The sequence below is a fragment of the Triturus cristatus genome, chromosome 1_2, assembly GCF_964204655.1.
Source record: "Triturus cristatus chromosome 1_2, aTriCri1.1, whole genome shotgun sequence".
NCBI lineage: Eukaryota > Metazoa > Chordata > Amphibia > Caudata > Salamandridae > Triturus > Triturus cristatus.
In genome coordinates this window covers 1088623315-1088647049 of record NC_140580.1, presented here as the reverse complement: position 1 = coordinate 1088647049, position 23735 = coordinate 1088623315, and the positions used below count along the sequence as shown (strand labels likewise).

Genomic DNA, 23735 nt, shown 5'->3' with positions numbered 1-23735 from the left:
AAGTAGCCATGTCGTTCCTGCTTATATTTCGCACGCTTTACATAATCTTCCTGTGCCTATGAGTGTTTGCTTTGTCAAGGATGTTGTTACTTTTTTCAGGCAGTGCGTAATTTGAATTGAGTCACAGCCAGGTGTTTATAATGGGGCAGAATTGGGTTGTAGCTGAAGGCAGTGCAAGTGTCTCTCAGTGGGACAGAAGGGTACTCAAGGAGGAAAGAATGTGGCACTACGGCCAGAGCTACAAAATCTGGAACTGGGGAATCGGGCTTCATGACCAGTCCACCAGACCACTCTCCTGAGGGAGCACATTCCCCTACTAGACCTTAGAAGGCCATACTAGACCATAGAAGCCCTGGTCTCTTAGCACCAGCAGGTGGACCCTACCGGTGGCCAGTGTGGGTTAACCTTGAAGGCCTATCCACCACAATCCATACTGAAGTTCACCTACAGTCTTGCGGGTAGGCCTACGAAGCAGCACACCCTAGAAAAGCAGTGACTTTGTCACTGAGGTCACAGGACCCTTGAGGCCAGCCCGCCTCACACATAGGTGCCTCCATTGGCCTTGTTCCAGTAGTATTAATGCAACTCACCAGGGATTGGCAATGCAGGATTTGCATGCACACCAGACTAAGGGGCATGTTTACAAGGGCCTTGCGTCATGCTTGCACCACGGAAAGTGGTAAATGCACGTCACAAATCTGCAAATCATATTTATAAAGCCACGCAAAGCCACTTTGCATGGCTCTGAATGGTTTCATAAATATGGAGTAAATCAACACAGCGCAAATTGCTGCTTTGACTTACTCTGCACAAGGGAGGCGTTGCAGTGGGTGTTCCCACTCAACTCTCACGTTTTTTATGCATTCCCAGATTTACAAGGACTTGTAAACCTGGGACTGTTTCAAAATCCGACACCTCCCCAAGGGAGGCAAAACAAGGAGAAAAATCTTTATTTCTCCCTGTTTTCCTCTTTCTATATGTGCAGCACTCATACAAAGAGGAAAAAGTCTCTCAGGTTTGCTTTTGTGCACAAAAACAATGCTGCGTGCAATGGAGGTACCTGCCTGCGTTGGCGCTAGGCTGACGAAACGGCACCAGCACACTTGGAAAGGGCAGGAATGCACCGTATTGGATAAAGACGGTGCATTTCTGCCCTTTCCCTGTGACGCAGGGCAGGGCAGCACAGCAAAGTAACTTGATGCGTTGCACCACCATTCCCGTAAATATGTCCCTAAATTCTCAAACTTCACGGTGTCTCTTTGCTTCAAGCAGCAAGCACTTTTAACATGTGCTGCCTGCTTTTGGGCCGCTGCAATTACGCAGCAATGGAGGGCAAAATTATGTTGCAGTGTTGACTAAATTATGCAGCAAAGAAAGACTGCAGCTTAATGTGGTACATTTTCTGATACTTTGTTATTTTGAAATTTTTACACATACTAACAGTCTCTGTAAAGCTTTCGCCTCATTAATAGCAGCCCTGAGAACGTGACCAGTCAACCTTTGTAAAGGGCCCTCCACTTCACAGCAACACAAGTCACGTTGTTCTGATCCATTTGAGATGCAAACACATTTTTAGGTAAAACCATCAGCTTATGAAGCAGATGGTGCTTTATGTGGCAAACACGGCAGAGTTATAATTATGTGGAAAACATTTGCAAACTAGGATATTTTGCCATTCATGTTTGATCTTCTCTCATGCAGTCTCTGGTGTGTGGTATTTCTATACACCTACAGTGCTCATGGAGAGACAAAGGAGGAAGGTGCCTAATAGTGATTGCAGAGGATAGTAGCCTGTAGGGGAGAAAATAACTGATTGAAATAATCTGAGGACCACTACCTATTTTTGACTCTACCAATGTTTTAGTCTCATAATTTCAGAATTGATGCATTTGCAATTCTGATAGCTATCTAACTTGAGTGGTAATTACACAAACTACTCATCAAATAGTTGTATCTCATTCATCTGATACTGCTAAAAGCATCTGCAAAACCAACAGGTCTGGGTTGTTTTAGAGTGCTAGGTCTAGATACAATAACAGGAAACTAAGAGGCATCTAATGCTGGCTTAATGACATGTTGCGTGAAGCATGTAAAAACACATGAATACAATTTTGCATTGACCGTGGGGCACAGAATGATGCCATCAACAGTGCTCCCCAACACGTGGGGCTTCCGGTCATCGAATCTAAACCCAAATGTTATGTTCAGAAATGGTTAGAAAAAGGGAGGAGAAGTGCTAATGAAAGAAACTGCATGGCTCGGACACAAATGGCTTATGATTCCACCTATATGCATATTTGGGACATTCTGTGATTGAATACGTATCCCACATTGTAAATGTATTTTAATGTCAATAACTCATCTATTAAACCTCAAATAAACGTGTATCTATTGGTTGCATTAAATAACATCATAAGCTGTAACTCGTCAGTGAAATGCCAAACATACTAAAAATTGGGATGTTTTGCTCTTTTTTTTAGCCACACCTCTGACTCCGCCCATTGACCCAAACCTCGGAATATTCCCGCCCCCTGATGCCCCGCCCACAGTTCCCCTACTTTTTTTTCCCCACTTCGAACACTGCCCCACACCCACTTTACAGCCCCCCGCTGGCATCAGTGCGGCCCTCAGTCACACCATAGACCAAACTTTGCAGCCCCCAGGAAAATGTTTATTAGTACCCATGTTCTAAAGCCTTGTTCTGTGACTTAGCTACAGGGGTTGATTTTAGGCTGAAATTACTGAAGCATTTACTGGATTTAGCAGGAAAAGAGCCAATCTTACTTGCCGCCCCCAGTTAATATATTCCACTTTCTCACAGCATTTAGTTTGAGTTTTAAGGACCAGTGAGTATAGGTACCCATTTGTTTCAGCACCCTATTTATAACATGCCCCCGTCGTGCCTTTCGCCATGTAAAAACCGTTAATGCGTGATTCTGATAAAGCACGTGCACTACAACCGTCTGTCATAGTCCTGTCGTATTAAACTTGAAGGGTCAACTCACCCTTTCGAGGTCGGACCACCGTGGGTTAAAGCTCGTCATAGGCGTCCTTTTGGGCTGTGGTACATACATGGTACATAGATGGCGTGTGCCATCTCTCTGTGGCTCTGACGATAGCCAGCCCGCGCCCTCCCCCGGACTGAGGGTGACTTGAAGCCAGCATCAGATGGACCCAGAGCCCAGGGAGTCTCCTGGGCATTTTCTGTGCGCAGTGCGCTGGCAGCGCTCGGAGTCGCAGTCTGTGCCATGTACAGTGACTGGCATCTGCTTAGAGGAGGTTTCTCGTGGGAACCAGGCAGTTACCCGAGATGTCTCCTCCAGACCTCGCTATCTCACCGCCCGCTCGGTCGAGAGCGGTGCGCCTCAGAGAGGGGACAGCCAGCGGGGCACTGCCGGCTCCTGCCCACGGCTTTCCGCTGTTTGGCTTGGTTCTGCCCACGGAGTTTCTGTAGTTGGGGGTACCCCTGGGAGGCTGTTTGCATCTCTCCGTAAAAGCACCCCGCGATTTCATTAGCCCACAGCAGACTTTGATTCCGAGGAGTCGCACGGTTTGGCCCCGCCTATGACATTTATAAATTGTGGCGAAAAGGAAAGCGTCGAAACCCCTTTCCCGATAGAGGAGGCGAGCAACGGGTGCAGGCCGTAGCCCCTCGCCTTGGCTTCACCGCGCCCCGGACTGTCCACTGAGAGCCCCCAGGCAGAATGAAGTTCCAGGAGGGGGCGCGGATGGTGTGTGCGCAAGGAAGGAACAGGTGGCTCTTCCGGACTCAGAGGTAGGTGCACGTGTGTGTGTGTGAGGGGGGGATTGGGGAGCTTCAGATTTTCCTACAATCATGTTGGCATTTAATATTAAAATGCATGATACGAGTGCATGGGGCATGATAAGGGCTTAAGGGGTAGTGGAGAGGGAGGGGAATACATGTTGGTAGGAGTACTAATTGAGGGAAAACACAGTGTTTTGTAAACTTAGCATGTTTAAAGACGTTCAAAATAGAAAAAAGGAGTGTTTGTCTGACTGTATGTAAGCATTCCCAGAGAAATCCGACAGATACCTCACCTTACCCGACTGAAAACACCTATACCCGACTATTTACTATAAAAGAAAAGTATAAGGGGTTTGACACCCCAAACATCCCCCTGTACCTATGTCCTGGGCAACCAGCCGTGGTCGGTAGTAGGAGTAACTGCAGGGCGGTGACGTGGGGAGGGGCAGGGTGGGGGGGGGGGGGGGTAGTAAACTATGGATTACTGGAGGTTTACAGGTAAATTTACATATACATTAATAAAACGAATTTCGTTGAGTGCACTGCATCGCATTTGGGGATGCAGTGCACGCAAAGAAAATCGTTTTATTAATTTATATATTAATTTACCTGTAAACCTCGAAATCCATAGTTTACTACCCCCCCACCCTGCCCCTCCCCCTCCCCCTCCCCACGTCACCGCCCTGCAGTTACTCCTACTACCGACCACGGCTGCCGGCAACTAGAGCCAAATTTCGGGAGGGGGCTGAAAAAGATTTGGGGGGGTTAAGTCTTCCAGCCATAGGCAGAGTGGCTGTAAGAAGGGGTGAAAACACAATAAAAGCCTCATCAACGAGTAAATGGTCTTTTAAAGACCCGTGAAGTAATCCGGTGCGGCTGCAATTAGACGGACGCCAGCCCGCGAGGCTGTCTAAGCCGGGCTGACACACGTGACGGGGGGGCTGAAGCCCGGTGAGCCCAATGGGTGTTGCGAGCCTTCCCTGTCCCCGTCCCCTCTCCCTTATAAACAGGTCCCTGCTGCCCTTATGCATGTAGGTAACATCTAATAAGCCGAATGCTTTGAAAAACTCAGGGATCGCCAATTAAATCCGGGCATGCGTACAGGGAAGGTTGCCTTCCGGGGCCACGTGCCCGCTGCAGAGAACTGTTAGCTTAATTCACAGCTGGGACGACTAGGCGTTCATCCTTCTCGGATGGATGTAATGAGTACTGTGCTATTGGATGACGGAAATGCCGAGCGCCAAGTAGTCGCGAGTGGGTGGCAGCAAGTGCCTTTCATAAATCAAGCTCACACTGTAAGATGGTCACTGGCACGAGGCGAGTTCAAGGCAGTAGAACTCTTCCGTGCTCCCGAGAGTACACAGCAGCCTGCGTTATGCAGCGCAGCGGATCCTGTTTTAAGGAGTTGATGCAGGGCATAGGACAGGAAGGTGTCAGGGTCTAGACCTTGTCTCATAAAACAGCCTTGACCTGTGGAAAGGGGCGGGGGGACGGCAGGGTTAAGTTCCCTTGTCACGCCCCCGCATTTACGAGTGAGAATCACAGCAAGCCCAACTTAACCTTTTAACCTTGCTAGGTCAGTAAATTGTGGACCATTTTAATAGTTACATTTATCAACTGTAAATTAAAACGCTTTTCAACGACCGGCCTGCGGCATGGCGCGCTTTATAAGAAAATATATCTGTTATTTTAAATTCGTTTTCCATGAGACTTTTCTGTGAAGTTTTGCTTCGTTCCTTCTTCGCGCGTGCCTTGATTCTGGGGAGATTCCCTCGATTAGGCGGCTGGGCAGGTAGCAACAGGGAGGGGGTTAATTTGTTGACGGGGCTAACTTTTTCTATCACACAGGCATAGTGAACTGTGCTTTGACGCGTTATTGAAATTAGACAGTCGCACTTGTCTTCTATTCGATGCGAGTCCTGGCTACCCGTTTTGTTACCTTTTGCAAAACTTTACACGAAAGAGATGCATATTGAACAGTCAACCAGCTTGCGGCTTTATTCCCTTCACGACCTCTCAGTCCCAGGCCTGGAGATCACAAGTCTGAAATCTGGATGGGCTATCTCAGCCTTCCATCCAGCATCTTCAGCACTAAGAATTTCCATCCTCCCTGGTCTGAAGCTGGATTGTCTGTCATGAGGATGTTTGTGTCTCAGTGACTTCCTGGTGTTGATTTGTGACCTAACCCTGCAAGATATTGGCTTGAGATGGGTCGCTATTGACTAGTTTCAGTGGGGGAGCTGTTGGTGTTCAGCAGAGGGGTGACTATTGCTTGTTTTAGTTTCAGGGACTTCACTCTGTAGGAGAGATGCATTCATCATGCTTGTGCTGCCTGGATCTAGAATGGACATATGGGCTCAGTGGCGGGCTTGGTTCAGCTGGCGGGATGGAGGCCTCATCACTCTCCGTTCCTTTGCCCACATGCTCGTGGCTCAGTGCGTAGCAGTTACTGCAGTGGGACCGACTGATGGTGCTTTTATTGTGATGAATACGATGCTGCTACAGTGACTGAGCTTCAAAGATAGCTCCACTTTGTCAAAGCTAGTGCTTGCTTATTACTTACTCGCTTCAAAGCACTTGTTCTAGATAGGGATGAGATGCAGACCCTCCGTGTCATATTCATGATTTTGGCGGCCCTCGGCAAGGCATACTTAGGGCCCCTGTGCTGAACAGCTTTGCATTTTATTACCCATTTTTTTCTAATTGAAGCCCCATGATGTCTAACAATATTTTATAACACATCAACGGTTGAGTTGGAGAAATAGACAAGTGACAGAGAGAACATTCACTTTACCAGGGGCCCTCTGGAGGGTGGGGGCCCTGGACAAGTGCCCCCCTTACCCATGCCTTAAAACATCTTTTCAGGCCCTGACTTCCCCTGTGAGATATGAGAAACTCAGGGGGGCCTCCTTGTTTTATTTATTTTTTATTTTATTTGAAAAGTTTTATATAGCGCTGGCTAGACCCAGAGGTATCAGAGCGCTTTACATGAGAAGATAATATAAAGCAAACATGGCATACAAATAGATAAAAAGATAATAAAACATCATGTGAAATATACAAATCAAAATTGATACACAGGTGCAAGAGCTGTACACTTCACGTCAATTAAGTAGGTGATGTTCGGGACATGGACAAATATTACTGGACAAATAAAACATGGTGATTGGGGATCAGGTGCAGGTCACAGGTTAGGACCCCCAATAATAGTTGGGCCAAACATGACATACAAATAGATAAAAGATAATGAAAACAACATGCAAAATATACAAATCAGATAGATAAACCGGGGCAAGAGCTATACATATCAAGTAATTAGGTAGATGATGTTCAGGAAGTGGAAAAATATCACTGGACTAATAAAAAATGGTGAATTGGAGGTTCAGTGCAGGTCACAGGTTAGGATCCCCAATACTGATTGAGAAGGTGGGTTTTGAGGTCTTTTTTGTAGCTGAAATAGGGGGGGTTACAGCGCAGGTTTTTTTGGGAGGGCATTCCAGATGATAGGGGCATTACCAGAGAAGGAGCGTGATTGTGTGGATTTCTTTTTATGCAGTGATGGGATTAGGAGGAGGGTGTTGGTGCTTCTCAGAGGTCGTGTGGTGCCAGCAATGAGGAGTTTCTTTGAGAGGTACTGGGGAGTGTTTTGGTGGAGGACTTTATGAGTAATGCAGGCAGTTTTGTAGGGAGATCTGCCTTCAGTAGGGAGCCCTTTAACCCCTTCGCTGCGGCGGACATTCCGCCGCAGTGCTGGAGGGTGCGGGGGGGGGGCAGCGCGGTGGCGCTGTGCTCATGACGGAGCCGCTCCGTCATGAGCCACGGTTGGGCTGTGCTCATGACGGAACGGTTCCGTCATGACTCCGCCCAGTTGCATTGTCCCCCCGCACAGGCGGGGAAACAGCGCCGCGTAGGCGGAGCGGCCGCCAACGGGCGTGTCATGACGGAACCGTTCCGTCATGAGCACACGGCAACCGTGGCTCATGACGGAGCGGCTCCGTCATGAGCGGGGAAGGGGTTAAGTGATTTGAGAGCCGGGGATATATGATCGAAGCGTTTGCAGACTGTGATGAGCCTGGCTGCAAGGTTGAGCACAGCTTTGATTGGAGCAAGGTGGACCTTTGGGATTCCGTTGAGGATGGCATTACCATAATCAATACGTGAAAGAACAAGTGACTCCTTCATATTCTGCAAGGGGTGGCCCCATAATTTTATGGTATGCCACTGGTTCCAGATTAGTCTGAAATCCACTTTTTGATAAATAATTAGATTTGAATAGATTACCAGGAAGTGTTATTTTGTGTATTAAGACTTGGTGAGTTGTTCGCGTTATAAACAGGGCACTGAAATTATGCTCCAGTGGAGAGCCAAAATATGCGGCTGGGGTGAGTAAATAATACAGCAAGAAAGGGCAAATTGTGCGGCTTTATGTGGCACTTTTTCGATAGTATGACTTTATTATTTTGTCAATTGTAAACTTAACACTAGGCATTAGCTGCACCTTTTTAGTGCCAGTTTTACACTCAAATATAGCAATAAGCAACAGAAAGGTGACCAGACCAACTTTGCAAAGGGTCTTCCACTGTGCAGCAACATGTGTCGCTTCGTTTTTAGTAACTTTTGAACTGCTTAAGCTAGAAACAATTTTTTTCTTGTTAAAATTTTAAGATTATGCAGCAGGTGAGGGATTTTGTGGCAAATGTGGCAAATCTATAATTATACAAAAATTGCTGCGGCCGCACAATCACAGAATTCCAGTGACTCTGATTATAAGACACCGTCCCTTACCGTCATTTGTGTCTTGTTAATCGGCTTGACGGGTGACTTCTTGTGGACATTATGTCCAGTGCAGGCTTTCCATTTCTTTACTTTGGGGTGATGAAGGGAGGGGGTGCTCTTCTCCGTTCGCGTCATTTGAACCGAAAAAAAAAATCCAGATTGCAATAGGTTATAGTTGACAGTGTGCAATGTTGTGAGGGGTTTTCTCTGCAACTTTTATTTATTTATTTTTTAAAAGCTTTTACATTTTTTGTGAAAACGAGAAAAATGTAAAAGTTTGTGCAGTAAAAGTCTGCAAAAAAAACACTTTCAGCAAGATAATTCCCCTACGAGGTTGTTTTTTCTGGGAACATTATCTTTCAAATCGTTTCTACATAAAATTTCACTTGCAGGCAATGTTGAATGAATTTGAGATGATTGGCAAACTGGACAATGGGTGACGTTTTCTGTCCATGCCTTGTTGTTATACGTCCAGCACTAGAAACTTGCGGTAGCCTGTGACTTGGGGATATAAGGCCACCTTATTTAAGCGTTCAGGAACATGGAGCCTGGTCCACTTAAATGACTTGAACTTTAGAACCAGATCATATGGTTTGTAAAGGAGAAGCTGTGAGCAGGGAACTTCCTGCCAGTTGCAGTTTTCTTGGTTCCAACTGAATTTAGATAAAAGATTAACATGGTTTATAAAAGGCAGGTCCAGAATTTAGCACATAGGGTGCCCCTGACTTGTAGCTACCTATGGTCACTGTAACGGCCCCAATAAATTCTGATACGTGCAGTTATTCCTGTGATGTCACATTTCGCAAATATGAGTTTTGAGGATTTTATCACTCGTGGTAAATACCAGACATGATTAAAAAGACATCACCCGGATTCATTTTGGCAGATGACACCTGATAATATTCATCTGGCGAAAAATGCCCAGTAAATACCAGGCTGTGTGGATTTTGATGTGATAAGTAACGTTATCTGCATGTGAGTCCCCATTTTAGGGGAAAACCCATAATGTGAGTTCTTGTACCTGTTAAATAACTCACTCAATGGTGTTGTTTTTATCAGCTGAGATAAAAATGGTACCAAAGTCCAGACCACTCGTTAAGAGGGCCATCGTAGCCTTGATGAATGATGCGCCTTATTTACCTGACCCTAAAGATGTCCAGTGTGCCCGCCTGAAAGAGAGCCATAGCAGCGCACATGGAGAAGATGCCTGTGCTGGTTTATTCTGTGCAAAAGATGCCACCTCAAGGTGCCCATCGGAACCCTGTCACTTCTCCGGTCCATCAATCAAATAATCTTTATTCGGCCAAAGCATAACAGAAAAAAGAAAAACACACAGTACAATATAAGACAGTGCTGGAGCAAATACCCTTTTAAATAAGAGACACAAATCAAGACAGTGCAGGCATTTTAAAATTCATATGTTAAAATATTACATTCATTTCCATAGCGATTCAGAATAGAACAGGCAGGCTTTATAAAATGTAATGGTGAGAAGCTCAAATCCTGCGAGCCCAGGGACTCTAAAGTATCAGCCCTTGCCTATGGTTTCTAACATTGGAACAGCTAAAATTGGAACTAATAGGAGCGTCGCGGCCCTGAGTATAAGGTGCAAAATAAAATAAAGTGTTTATTCCATTGATGTACAACAGGGAAAGGAACAGGGCCAGGATGCACCCCTGCCTGACACCCTGCGTAGACTTAATGTAGGGGGAGCGTTCACCTGGGGGGCCATAGCCCACCCTTGCTGACAGATCTTGGTGTAAGCGGCGAATGAGGTTAAAAGTTACGGTTCTACGCCCATCCCTCCCATTATGTCCCACAGCTTATTACAATTCATGAGGTCGAAAGCGGCAGACAAGTCTGTCCCGGTGCATGGATTCATTTTTTGCCCTCGTGTACTTCCCCAAGATTAGATGGAGATTTAGACATTGTTCTGTTGTCTCCAGGCCAGCTCTGAAGCCACATTTACTAAAGCCCATTCTTCTGGGTGGGAAAAAAAAAATCTGCCCACAATTTTTGAATCAATAAGTGAAATCGGTCTATAGCACGTTGGCTGAGACCTGTCCTCCTGTTTAAGATATCGGTAACAAGAGTTCATCTGCCCGGGTTGGGAGAACCTGTCCTGTGTGCTGCGGCTCAGAGAAAGAGGGTGTGTGAGGTGGGAAGTGGAGCATGCAGCGCTCATACCATCCCACATGCATTTGCGATCTAACGTCACACGTGCAACAAATGGAGTAGGCAGGGTGGCAAGAATACCACGACGTCCTGGCAGGGTGGATGGCAGAGGCCGGATGAAGTGGTATTTCAGTTGTGCAAACTTTATCCAGATTCATGTTATTCATGTTGTCTTTAAATATAATCATGTTCTCAAATGTAGGTCGTTTAGGGGTCACCAGGGGTCACAAGTGCCTTTGCAATAGATTCTTACAGGTAAGTAGAATTCAGTGCTTATTAAGAGGGGTGAGCAACATCTCAGTCCAAAATCTGAGTTCGTGTGCGATGTGTGACCATCCGAACTAGCCCCGCTGGGCCTCACTATTCTTTCTAAAATATCTCATGGGCATCTCTCTGTGATGAAGCAATGCATTTTCACTTTGATATGTTTTCTATGCTTCAGTTACCGCTTGTGTCATCACTTCCTGTGATTCAGGGTCAAAGGACACATGATGCCACTCCCTGTGATGTCATTCCGTACAAAGAGTGTGACGCCACGTGCGCTACCCCAGGCATTTTGGTGGATGGACATCCTTGCGTTTTCACTCATTTTGCTTGTCACTCTACAGACAAAAAAATGAAATGTTGTTGTGCAAGACATTACTTTGAAAACCTCGTAAACAGAGGAAGCGGGGTGCACATGAGCGCAGTGTCACGTGATCATTCCCCGTAGCGCCGCAGTGACCGTACAAGCTGCTCAGCACAATTTAATAAACATAATCGCTGGATATTTACCAAATGGACGGATGGCTGGTGGATAAGGAGGCGTCGGTTGTGTTTCATTCCCACTCTGGAGACATATAAACATCCTGCTTTGTGGCTTTCCGTTAGAGCGGCTCCCATTCTGTTCTTTTATTTAAATGTGAGCCAGTGCCGTCTTAATGCATGAGGATGCTGGGAAGTTGCTCGGGGGCCCCGCGAGCATAGGGGCCCCATGTAGACCAGAATGTAACACTTATTTTCTGTTTAACATTTTTATTCCTGTGAATTGGTGTGTAGGCAGGGCCCTGGGCACTGCTTTGCCTGGAAGCCTTTAATGCTGTTAAGATGGCCCTGACGTTAGCACTTACTTAGAATGTTTCAGGCATCAAGGTGTTTTTGGATACATTCCCATGCTATATGGTCCCCAGGTACCCCATCTCGCACACCCCGTCTCCAGGGCCGGGCTGGAAACCGAAGGCAGCCCTGGCAACTTTGTTGGACCAGTCCGGGTGGGGTGGGAGAGGGAGTAGGGTGCAACAGCGGTCGGTAGTGGGAGTAGCTGCCGGGCGGTGACGTGGGGAGGGGGAGGGGCATGGTGGGGGGTAGTAAACTATGGATTACGGAGGTTTACAGGTAAGTAAACATATAAATTAATAAAAACGAATTTCGGTGCGCGCACTGCATCCCCATATGCGATGCAGTACAAGCAACGAAATTCGCTTTATCAATTTATATGTTTACTTACCTGTAAACCTCCGTAATCCATAGTTTACTACCCCCTACCCTGCCCCTCCCCCCACCCCACGTCACCGCCCAGCAGCTACTCCCACTACCGACTGCTGCTGGTAGGGTGCCCAGGGATGGCTGCCTGCCCCCTGCAGAAGCACTGCCTGGGGAGGCTGGAAACGCTTGTTTGCTGCTTTTGTTACCGGGGGCCTATATTGCAGCACTGTTGCAAAACTGGCCCCCAATAACAAAACCGGACCCGAACGCTTCAAAAATGTCCCCCACCTACCAGCCTTCCCGGAAATTGCCCTGCTATGGCCAGTCCGACCCTGCCGGTGTCAGTGCATGGCTCTGAGCACACACTGATCCACCAATGCCCCGCCCCCCTGAGTGCATGACACTACACATCTGTACTACTACTCGATGCAGCTGTGTGTATGTGTGTGTGTGTGCAGGCGTGAATGTGTGCATGTATGTCTGCATGTACTTGCATGTGTGGCTGGGTACGGATGCATGCTTGTTTGCATGTTTGTGCATGCATGCAAATCTTTGTGTGTGTGTTACTGAGTGTGCTTGCATGTGTGCATGCTAGTTTGCACTGGTGTGCATGCGTGCATGTTGTTGTGTATATGTATTGCATGTGCATGTCTATGGGTGTGTGCTTGTATGTGTGCTTGTTTGTGTGTGCATATGCTATACTTTCATGTGAATGTGTTTGTGCCTGCATGTATGTGTGTGTTGTTGTGTGCGTGCATGCATGGATGTGTGAGGGTGTGTGTGTAAGCATATCTTGTTTCTACAGTGCTGCTGGCCCATCTCTGCGCTTCATCCCCTCTACAGATGATGCTCTGAAACAGACAGGCAGGAAGGCTCCAAAATCCAAGAATTTAACAGATGGTCCCACCAGGGACTGGAAGAGACTGACAAACAGAGAGAGACAGTGACTCCCAATTTCAGACTTGCCCATCATCAGCAAAGTAGCTGATTGGCTGATGTGCCAACAGCTGCAATCTCCGTTTCACGAACAAGGCTTCTTAATCATGAATGTGGTTTCCACTCAGTCCATTGATGGAAAACAGCCTTGGAAGACATAAAGAACAGACTGAAATGCCACGAGATGGGACGGTCCTTGTTCTCGTTTATTCTTCAACCGCTTTTGACACACGGTTGACCAGCTGCTTGGTCAACACCTCACGGTAGCCACAGGGATTACTGGGATGTTAATGAAATGGACAGAATCCATCCTGGAGACAAGAGATCAGTTTGGAACAGTGAGGCACCTCTCTTCCAAGGAAGTGACCTTAATTGGGGAGAGGAGTTGGCTTAACGGCTAGGGTGGTCGTCTTCCAATCTGGGGGACGGAGTTTGAGTCACGGCAAGGACGCACATCATCCTGTGATTCTGGGCAAATCAATAAATCTCCCTGTGCCTAACAAACATGAATGTGTCCTCATGTAATGCAACTGGTGCTCGTGTAAAGCGCTCTAATACCCAATACCTTCAAGTCAAGTTCGCATGATATAAAACTCTGGTAAAAAATGTTTTTGGTCTGCTCCTCACACCTCATCTTTTTACCTCTGAATGCAACCGCTGCCTTGGCACATCTGTACACAAAAGAACAAAATGATGGGTGGAATGCTCACATTTATCTTTGCCAACTGGAATTACTCTAGAGTGCATTCCAGTGGATCATTTTTTGCCAGGTATGACACTCTGGACAGAGACCATTCATGTACAAACTCTCCTCGGTCCTGCTCTAATAGGAACAGTCCATCCCAAACTACCAGGCCAGAGCCCCTTCAGACACAAGAACCCCATCCTGGTTTCAGCCTTTTGGGCCTCGTCAGTGAGGTGCAGCTTGAGTCTTATGGCACAGTGAGCACGAGTACCCGATCTGTGGCTGCTTTTCTACCCATCTGTAGGAGACCCGAACTTGCTTGCCAGTTTGGGCAGCTATACAACTTCTTTAAGTTCTCCCATGCAAAATGTTACAACCCACCTTACTTGGTCTAACAACTGCTTCAAAACACTGCATAGGACCCTATTGACCTTTCAATCAATTTAACTATTATTAACTTCCCCACTTCTACCAAAATACTTGTGATTATCATAGAGGGCTATGCTGGATTAAAGGGCCGAATCTGTGGTGGTATCTAACATTGATGACCTCAGAGAGGAAATAGCCCTGTGCTCCAGCACGCCTCAGATGAAGAGATTTGGATATCTGTACGCCTTGTCTCTTCGGTCACTTGTCACTAGCTTGTCTTCTGTGTTAGAGGTCTGGTTATCTCCTGGTCACAAATACCAACGGGGATTTGAACCCTAGAACACCTTTCAGCACTTCACCTGGGTTTATAGTGCACAGCTGTGTCAATGACACACAACTATGAGAAAAGAACCACAGTTACACCCAGGGTCTGGCCCGGGGAGGGAACTAGAGGCGTTGGGGCACTAGAGAACGGTCAGCCTCCAACCAAAGCTATGAACCACAGAAAGGACCGTCCCTAGTTGTGTCTAAGAGATGCCCAATTTAGTGGGGGCAAATCACAAAAATTGACGGACTGGCATCACACACCACCAGGTGTCATGCTTCATCATCTGCTAGTCCTCGCCCTCTAAAAACCGCGTTTGAGAGAGGGCGGGCATACACCTGAAGACAGGGATGCACTTCTAAACTAAGTGGGGGCCCAAACAAAAAAAGGAGAGAGTGAATTTAAAAACCATCATAGTATACCTGAACAATTTTTATTCTATGGGGTTACTATGTGGGATTAAAATATATAAGTGCGGTGAGTGGGGACCTTATCATCCCGTCGCCGCTGTGAATCAGTGATTGCTAATAGGGGGTCAACATGTTTCTGCCTGTATTGTCCACTTGGGTACGTGTCATTCGTGCCACCTGTTTAGAGAAACTGCAGGCTGGACGCATGCAGCACTAGGTTTTCTAGCGGGGAGTACGCCTTGAACTAATGTGGCCACAAGGATTTCCCCCCTACCCCTTCCATGGGGCAAATAGGTTTTTCCAATAGGGTTTCTCTAAACAGGTGGCAGCTGGCTATAGGCCTACGCCCCCAGTGGTAAGATTGGAGCCCAATACTTAAGGTCCTGACGAATGCCACGTACCCAAGTGGACAATACAGGCAGAAACATGTTGACCCCTATTAACAATCGCTGATTCACAGCGGCGACGGAATGATAAGGTCCCCACTCACCGCACTTATATATTTTAATCCCACATAGTAACCCCATAGAATAAAAATTGTTCAGGTATACTATCAGGGAGGGGCTGGGGTGCAGCAGCCTGTGTGCGCCACGGCAGGCAAGGAATGATGTTGTGTGCAACTGTATGGACTCTGCCATTCATGTCTCTGGAATCTGTTTTAGATCAGGGACATGGGGGACTGCAGTGTATACCCGCACGTGGTTGGAGACGCACCGGTGGCAGCAGGTGAGCAGTGAGGCCTGGGTCCGCAGTGTCGGCACTCTCTCTCCCTCTCTCTCTCTCTCTCCCTCTCTTTCTCTATCCCCTTATCTTTCTTTCTCTCTCTCTTTCTCTCTCTCTCTCTTTCTCTCTCCCTCTCTTTCTCTTTCTCTCTCCCCCTCTCTCTCACTTTATTTCTCCCTCTCTCTCTCTCCCTCTCCCTCTCCCTCTCCCTCTCCCTCTCCCTCTCCCTCTCCCTCTCCCTCTCCCTCTCCCTCTCCCTCTCCCTCTCCCTCTCCCTCTCCCTCTCCCTCTCCCTCTCCCTCTCCCTCTCCCTCTCCCTCTCCCTCTCCCTCTCCCTCTCCCTCTCCCTCGCTCTCTCTCTATCTCAATCACTCTTTCGCTCTCTCTCTATCTCAATCACTCTTTCGCTCTCTCTCTATCTCAATCACTCTTTCGCTCTCTCTCTATCTCAATCACTCTTTCGCTCTCTCTCTCTGTACTTTGATGAGCGCATGACACACCTTCTTATCTAGATTTTTGTCTTGCAGGCTGTGACTTACAGAATGTCCTGGGAAGGCCTGCCATGACTCTTCAGACTTGTTGTTTTGGGTTTATTCTGTAATAAACTAATTATTTGGATATTCTAAGATGAATGTATGATTCTCCTTTTTCTGACTACACATGTATGTTAGGTGTTGGGCCCCTGAGGAAGGGGGGTCCAGGGGGTGGTCGCGGTGGGTGTTGTTGCCCTATTGGGGCTCCGGGCTGCATGATCAGTTGCTCCAGGGCATCTGTTGTTCTTAATGTGTGGCTCTGGGCTGTGCTCACTTGTCTGGTGCCGGTTGTCGTCTGACTTTACACCAGGTAAGAGCAGGTGTTAAAATCCTGCAGCTAACGCACCGTATCACATGTTTTGTTATCTTATCGCCGATCTGGCTGGTCGTTCAGAATGTTGTGGACTGGTGTTGTCGCGGCTTTTTGCACAGGAACGCCTACTCTGCATATCATTAGCGTTAGTTAGTTGCCGGGGTCATCTGTGGCGATGTTTTTCGCGATTGCTAACGTAGGTAAACTGGTGATATGTGCTGTTAGCACCAGCTTGTGACTTGGGCGATGAATTTATTGCGACTTTGGCTGCGATAAAGTGCCGATAACTCTGAGAGAAATCCTTGAGAATATGCCCCTGTGAGTTGCGCTTTCCTCCACTGTTGCTCATAAAATAGTTTGTGTGTCATTCAGCGTGCGTGACAACTGCATGAAACTGCATTGTTGGGAGAGCAAGGTTCTAATCTGGGGTACGGATTCTTCAGGGGTTTGAAAAGTCAATCAATCCCTTATCACCTGACTCGTTGTGATTGCACTCTCACCCATACATTGATATGCAAACATGCCTTCATGTGTAAGTTTGGGTTCATGCAGCATTTTTTCCATAAAATGAGTTTTTCGCGATTTTAATACTAACCATGGGTAGATTTTTCTCCTTACTCGAATTATAATTAATATTTTCTGATAACTATAGTTGACGTTATCCTCCATTGGTCATTATTTCATGGTTAGGGATCCAAGCGCAACCTAACTTGGCCTGACCTAACCGAACCTATCCTAACTGAACCTATCCTAACTTAACCTAACCTAAACTGTATCTCTCCTCTCCTCGCCTAACCAAACCTGACCATACCTGACCTAACTTAATCTATTTGGTTCTGAAGGTGTTTTATATTTATGAGCACACTGTGATTACTGACACCCCCTTGTCCGTGAGAACTGTGGGTTTTCAGCAATCAATAGTTAATTAGGACAACAATACATTATGGCTTTCCATAACCTAGAATTCTACCCACCTCTTTCGTGCATCTCACATTGTTAATGTACCCTTTGTAGCTGGTACGATTGTATTGCCATCTTCTGTATTGAAATGAAATCCTCACAATAAAGCACGTTTTAGAATCCTGTGCATTTATTGCCCATAGCCAGTTTACCATATTTCAGACTAAATAGGTGCTTTTGGTGCACATTTTGATTTCTCTGAAAGGTGTTTACTTCAGACACAAAGGGTGCGATTAAATAATTCACGGTAATGGGACGTTTGAAAGATGTCAGGCCTGCTGAATGAACCCTGCTGCCTTCCGCGAAAGGCACATTTTATTGTCAGTGCCTCCAAATGAATGGAGCACTTGCTTTGAAAATAAAAACCCATTTCGGAAGCATGAAGATCAATTACTCTCAAACACAGCAATACAACTTTTCACATCATGGCTAGGCCATGGTACAGTTGCAATTACGCTGGAGTAATTGGATCAATTTCGGTCATTCTGCAATACACTTTGATGCAGAATTACAGATAATAACGCAATTATGCCCCCTCGCGTAATTAAGAGTAAATCGAAGGGAAAAAAATCCTCCAGCAAGAAGCACATTTAGCGAGCGTGAGCGGCTGCTCTAGCCTGCTATTAGCGCGATTTCTTAGAGCAAAATGAATCCTCACATCCATTTTGGATGCAAGGGTGCATTTTTACGCCCCAAAAAATAGTATTACATGCAGAGATACTCTTTCTTGCGTAATTCCCCATAATCTCTTTTTGAGCAATTTTGCATGATTATGCTGCATGGAATTACGCAAGTCACGCCCACCCCAATCATGGCCATATTCAACATTAACTCCATTAGACGTTTGGTGACCCTGAATGCTGCCACAAGCCATACATAATTACAGACTTTCTTTTCTAGAATACCCACCCTCGCACTGCTTTATGCTTAGATGAAGGTCACTTCTAGAAGTCTAGAACACACAGTAACATTTTTGTAAGAAAAATCTCTGAAACTTTGCTCCTCGCAAATACACCACCATTTTCCGTACGCATCCTAACAACTTTGCCACTTTAGAGCCTTAAAACCGTTGAATCTTTCAACTTTCACCCATAAGAAATCCGGCCTCGGCTCTACTCCTTTATTAGTAAAATTACGCCGTCCTTAGTCATTTTTGCTAATTCCTTTAATACTGCTTATTGTAACATTTTCGTTTTTGGACCCAGTATCTTTAGTTGCTGAGATGAAATCAGTGGCAGAGGTAATGTGTCACATCTTCCTGTGGAATAACTTGGGAAATAAGGTTATATGATGTTACCATATCTTCCTGTGATGTCACCATAGGTCAAAGGGCATACAATGTCACCTTCATTACCCCTGTAAAGCTTACGTCTGGAATTAGCCTTTTGATTTTACAAAAATGATACACATAATATACTGACATGCGCTATCAGTCAGCCCTCTTCATCCATTTCGTCTGTTATTGTTTCATTCACATTTCTCCTCCACCCACTATAAAATGCAGCATGGATCAGCCCACTTCAGCCATTGGCTGATTTCCCTGCATAAGGAGCACCTCCATACACAAAGTAGTCCCTTGAGTGCTAGGGACTACTATGACCGTGTGCGCCTTTTGAGACTAAAAAAATCACTTGTTTGTTTTTAATAAATGTCTTTTTTTTTGTGCAAATGTTTTAATGATTGATTATGGCCAGGGCATTTACCCTACAACAAAGGCTTTCAAAACCATGATACAACAAAGCAAGCATTGACAAAACCAAAAGGCTGGTAGACAGTGCTATCGCTTTGCCAATACTTATTGTAAATTCACATCCATGGCTCAAGCTCAGTGCACAAAAGCCACTCCGAAGCTACTCCAGAGGTAGTGCATATCTTTTGTTTTCAGTCAATTATCAATGAGGTTGCATAGATCTCCTATGTTCAGGTGTCAGAGCAGTCTTTAGTTAATAGAGACATTGCAGACTCAAAATTCAGGCCGGAGATCCAGCGCCCAGGTACAAGGCTGAAGCCTCAGACAGAAACATTATCTACCTGGCTACTCAGATCTCACGGGCTCAAGTCCGTGTCCGCAGAATCCTGATGATGCTGTGGTAGACACATCTGCATAGTATATGTCTATGATCTGTATAGCTATTTAGCACTGTCATCAGTCCAGGGGTGACTATCTTCCTGATTCAGTCTGGCAATGTTTTCAATTAAATAGATCTCTAATATTTAGCACGACCACAAAAAGGTGAAACAAGCATTTACAATGCAAATCGATCTCGCTTTTTCGGGAGATTTAGAGCTACTGGCGTTGTAATGACAATGCGTTTTATTTGTGTTTTGCAAACCTGCAAGCGGTGCGTAAACACCCACTTTGTAGCTATAGCCCTTGCTTACAAGAAGCAAAGCTGCCAGTAAACGTGACTTGTTTTACCCCTTGAGCAGCGCACAGATATGTTTTTTTTTCAAGGCTATTGAACAAAGCATTCAAAAAAAGTTGTCATGGTTTCAGCATCCAAAGGGATGTGTATTTCAGTAGCTGTGTTGATATGTCACTTGTTCTATTCTTCGTAGCATGCTGTGAACACATCCCGTTAATGAAGTCGGTAAAAATGCCGTGTTGGAAATCAGGTTACTGGTTGAGGGGAGTGAAACATTACAAAGGTTACAACCATAATCTCTGTCAGGGTTAACCACAAGCAAACCCAAAATTAACCTCTGCCTAACTCTCTGGCAACTTAGCACACATAAGGCAGTCTTCACTTAGAGGCAGTGTGCAAAGCATTGATGCAGCACTCCATCAGTAGTAAAGTGAAAACACAGCACAGGAAAAACCCCACAACAATTTAGAACATTGAGAACATTGTTTTATAATTATTTGAGATCAAAATGAAAAAAAAATCCAATCAGTAGAACTGTAGACATGCAATTTCAAACTTTTAAGGAAAGCTTGTGCTTACAAGCACAAAAGTGCCGACTGTGGTTATCTGGCCATGCTGGACTTGGACAGAGCAACAAGTTTGTGGGCTGGGTAAAGGGACCAAATTAGCCCCACCTAACAAAGTACCTTAAATCCTAGTTTCGGAGCATTGCAAGATCCCACGTTGAGGATTTCTCACACAGCTGTGGTTCAAAGGCGCCGCAAGGCTGAGATGCGGAGTCCTGTGTGATCGTCGAGGATACCATCTACGAGGGGCTTGCGATGCGAAGTCCTGCATTGAAGATGCGTTGTGCACTAGTGTTTCCGAATTAAGGGCAGGACTGCGATGAGGAATTCTGCCTTGGCATCGAGGGTGAAGTTCAGGAGGGGTATGTGATGCCAAGGTCTGAGTTGAAGATGTGTCATACAGTGGTGGCTCTGATGAGATTGCGTGCTGCCATGCGAGGTCCAGGTTATGGGATGAATCGTCCCGTGGCTGTTCCAAGGCAGGGCAGTAAGGCGATGTGTTGTGCAGCATTGGTTCTGAGCACAGGACCATAGCTGGGCTGGAAGAGCACGATCTGGCTCACTTCCAAGGCTCCAGGACTGAGGTGACACCACTTAAAGGATGAGGTAGGACTTACGGCAGACCGAGTCCAGATGCTGACTTTCGGTGTTGAAGCCTTTTCTGTCCCTGAGGCTCTGATTAGGAGGACAGTTAACTAGCCCTTGAAGTCACCCGTGGAGTTTCACTTCTGGAATTATATGGAGCTGCCAAAAAACTCCACCAAATTCCACAGAGTTCTGTGAGTAGGCAGAGAGAAGTCCCTTTGGCTGCTGAGGGTCATTTGGGGCCAAGAACCCCTATTGTTGCCACAAGTAAGCATCCGCAGCCCATGCAGGTAAGAGGGGTGGGGCTGTGGGGCCGAGTTGGGGAATTTCGACCGACTATGATTAGGGAAAATGTATCATTTATTTAATTTTCCCTCGTCATCATCTGTCAAAATCCCCCAGCCCCACCGCCCCACTGCTCCTACCTCTACGGGCCGTGGCTTCGAGTAATCCCCCAAAGCAGGACTGCTGAGACATCGTCAAAGGCCCTGACCTCTTTCTCAACCACTCTACAAAGGGGCCTTCTGGCACACTACTGGTTGGGGGATGAAGTCTCCTTGGTTGCTAAGGTTCATTAGGGGACAAAAAGCAGTATTGCTACAGTTGTTGACCAGTGAGGCAAGAGGTCATCCATGTTAAGTAACTGGCTGTCAAAGGGTGCATGACAACCATTCGTCTTTTTAGGAAGTGACGACCGTGGTCTACAGGGAGTAAGTCCTAACTCTTGCCTTGCACCTTTTTGACAGGCCAAGCTTCTCATTACAAATGTTCTAATGAGTAAAATATGCAGCTGGTCCCTGGATAGAGTTTTTAACTTTTTTCCAGCTCACTTGTTAAACAGTTAATTCCAGGCAAAAAAATGACAAATGCCTGGAGGCGTTCCTAAAGTAGAAGCTCTATATGAATATCCTACTTAGTTAAGTAGCTGCTGATATAGTAATTCTGGCCACTCACAGAACAAGATCTTTAATAAATAGCATTATCCCTTAGTACACTAGCTAGCTTACTTTATGGAAAGAAAACCATGCATCATTTGTGTTTTTTTAAATATTGTTTAGAGTTGTGTTAGGAGTGCGCTGCGGCATTGGGCAAGGCAGATGAGAAGGTAAGTGGGGATTCATGAAATAATACTTTGGCATTTTCCAGCCTATAGAAATGTACTTAATACAGAACACTTATTGTAGGTCATCTATAGAGAGAAGCTAATCCCTTGACCATTTACTAATCTATCATATTTGGTGTGTAATTTAGTTGGGCATACCTTGAAATATCCATGCGAGCATGTGAGGTGTTCGTTGTATTGGACACGAGAGGTAGTGCTGTACAGTCCGGGCCACTGGAATTATGCACCGTACAATCACCAATTTATGCAGCAAGAAAACCCATCTAATGTAGCACAGTTTGTGAAAGCATTACTTCTAATTTTGTCATTTCTTAACATATTCACACTCTCTTGGTAAAGGTTTAATCCCAGTTGTCCCATTTTAACATCCAAATACAGTAACAATCAACTGAATGATGATCAATCAACCTTTTTGTAGATCTTTCCACTGTGCTACGCCGAGGATCGCTGCGATTTTGTTAACTAGTGATCTGTTTAAGCTAGAACAATATTTCTCTAAGCTATCCTGACTTCCAAATCTGGGTCTTCCCTCGACCCTTGTCCACCATCAATGTTGAATGCAGCTGTTGACACAGTGAACCCTATTGTCAGTCAGATCTTAAACGCATCACTTATGCAAGCAGAAGCTCCCTTAGAGTTGAAACTGGCAATTATGAAGCCCAAAAAAAAAAAATGCCCTAGCCGATCCTACCACCCTGTCCAAGTCAACACTTCTTGAAGTCTCAGAAACAATCAAAATTACTCTAGACTCAGATGACACTGCCGTGTTGATATTGTTAGATCTATCTCCTGCCTTTGACACCATCTTGCATGCGAATCTATTGCAGCAACTTCAGGACATCGGAATCTCTCACAAAGCCCTAGCCTGAATAAAATCTTTCTTGATTATTTGAAGGCAATCATTATCCCTGGGACAATTTCTGTCACCAGAAAGAGGAGTTACCACAGGGCTCTTCTCTGAGCCCTTCCATTTATAGATGGGAGGGCTCAGAGATGTCTATATAAATGTCACCCCTCATTTCACTAATTGCTTCATATGGGATTACCACTACCTCACATGCTGATGACACCCATTTATTTTGTCCTTCAATAAAAGTTAATTTATCTCCAAAGTCAACTTCCAGAACTGCCTGGCCGGCATAATCTTATGGATGCAGAATAACCACCTTAAATGTAATTCCGACAAGACGGAAAGACTTCTTTTCGGAGAAACCAGAATTTTCTGCCCCCTAAAATAATGGCCAAACTCTGTTCCTCATCCCCCTGCCATGGTAAAGGTAACAAAATACCATAGAGTTAAATTTGACTCTGACCTGTGTTTTCTTCAACAAGCCTCGGGAGTTGCAGGCATGTGTTTTAATCTTATAACATTTTTAAAATAAAATGTCCACTTCCTGCCTTTGGCCACCAGAAAATGGTAGCCTTAGTTTTTAGTTACATCCAGATTAGACTATTGTAATAGTCTAAATGCGGGCTGCTCCAAATGCCTCATCCACAAATTCCAGTTGGTGAAGCTGGACTTTGTTCTACAACTTCCTAAGCGGAGTGCAGCATCGGCGATGTTAAAAAAACTGCCCATTCATAAAAGGATCCTGTTTAAAATCTTTTTGCTTGTTTATAGAGCCTTTAAATTCATGAGCCCCACATATCTTAATGACCG

The 23735-nt window shown here is 45.7% G+C and overlaps 1 protein-coding gene across 3 annotated transcripts in view; it reads left to right on the top strand.

Moving 5' to 3' along the window:
- Positions 1–23735, top strand: part of KCNT1 (potassium sodium-activated channel subfamily T member 1) — a 1722207-nt gene that overhangs the window by 143261 nt on the left and 1555211 nt on the right. The window contains exon 1 of one of the 3 annotated variants that reach the window (XM_085613504.1): positions 2994–3775. The exons of the other annotated variants lie outside the window; for them this stretch is intronic. Coding sequence (XP_085469630.1) covers positions 3705–3775 — 71 coding nt within the window. The 5' untranslated portion in view covers positions 2994–3704. Of the gene's footprint in view, positions 1–2993; positions 3776–23735 lie in introns of those variants that run through there. 3 annotated transcript variants of the gene reach the window in all.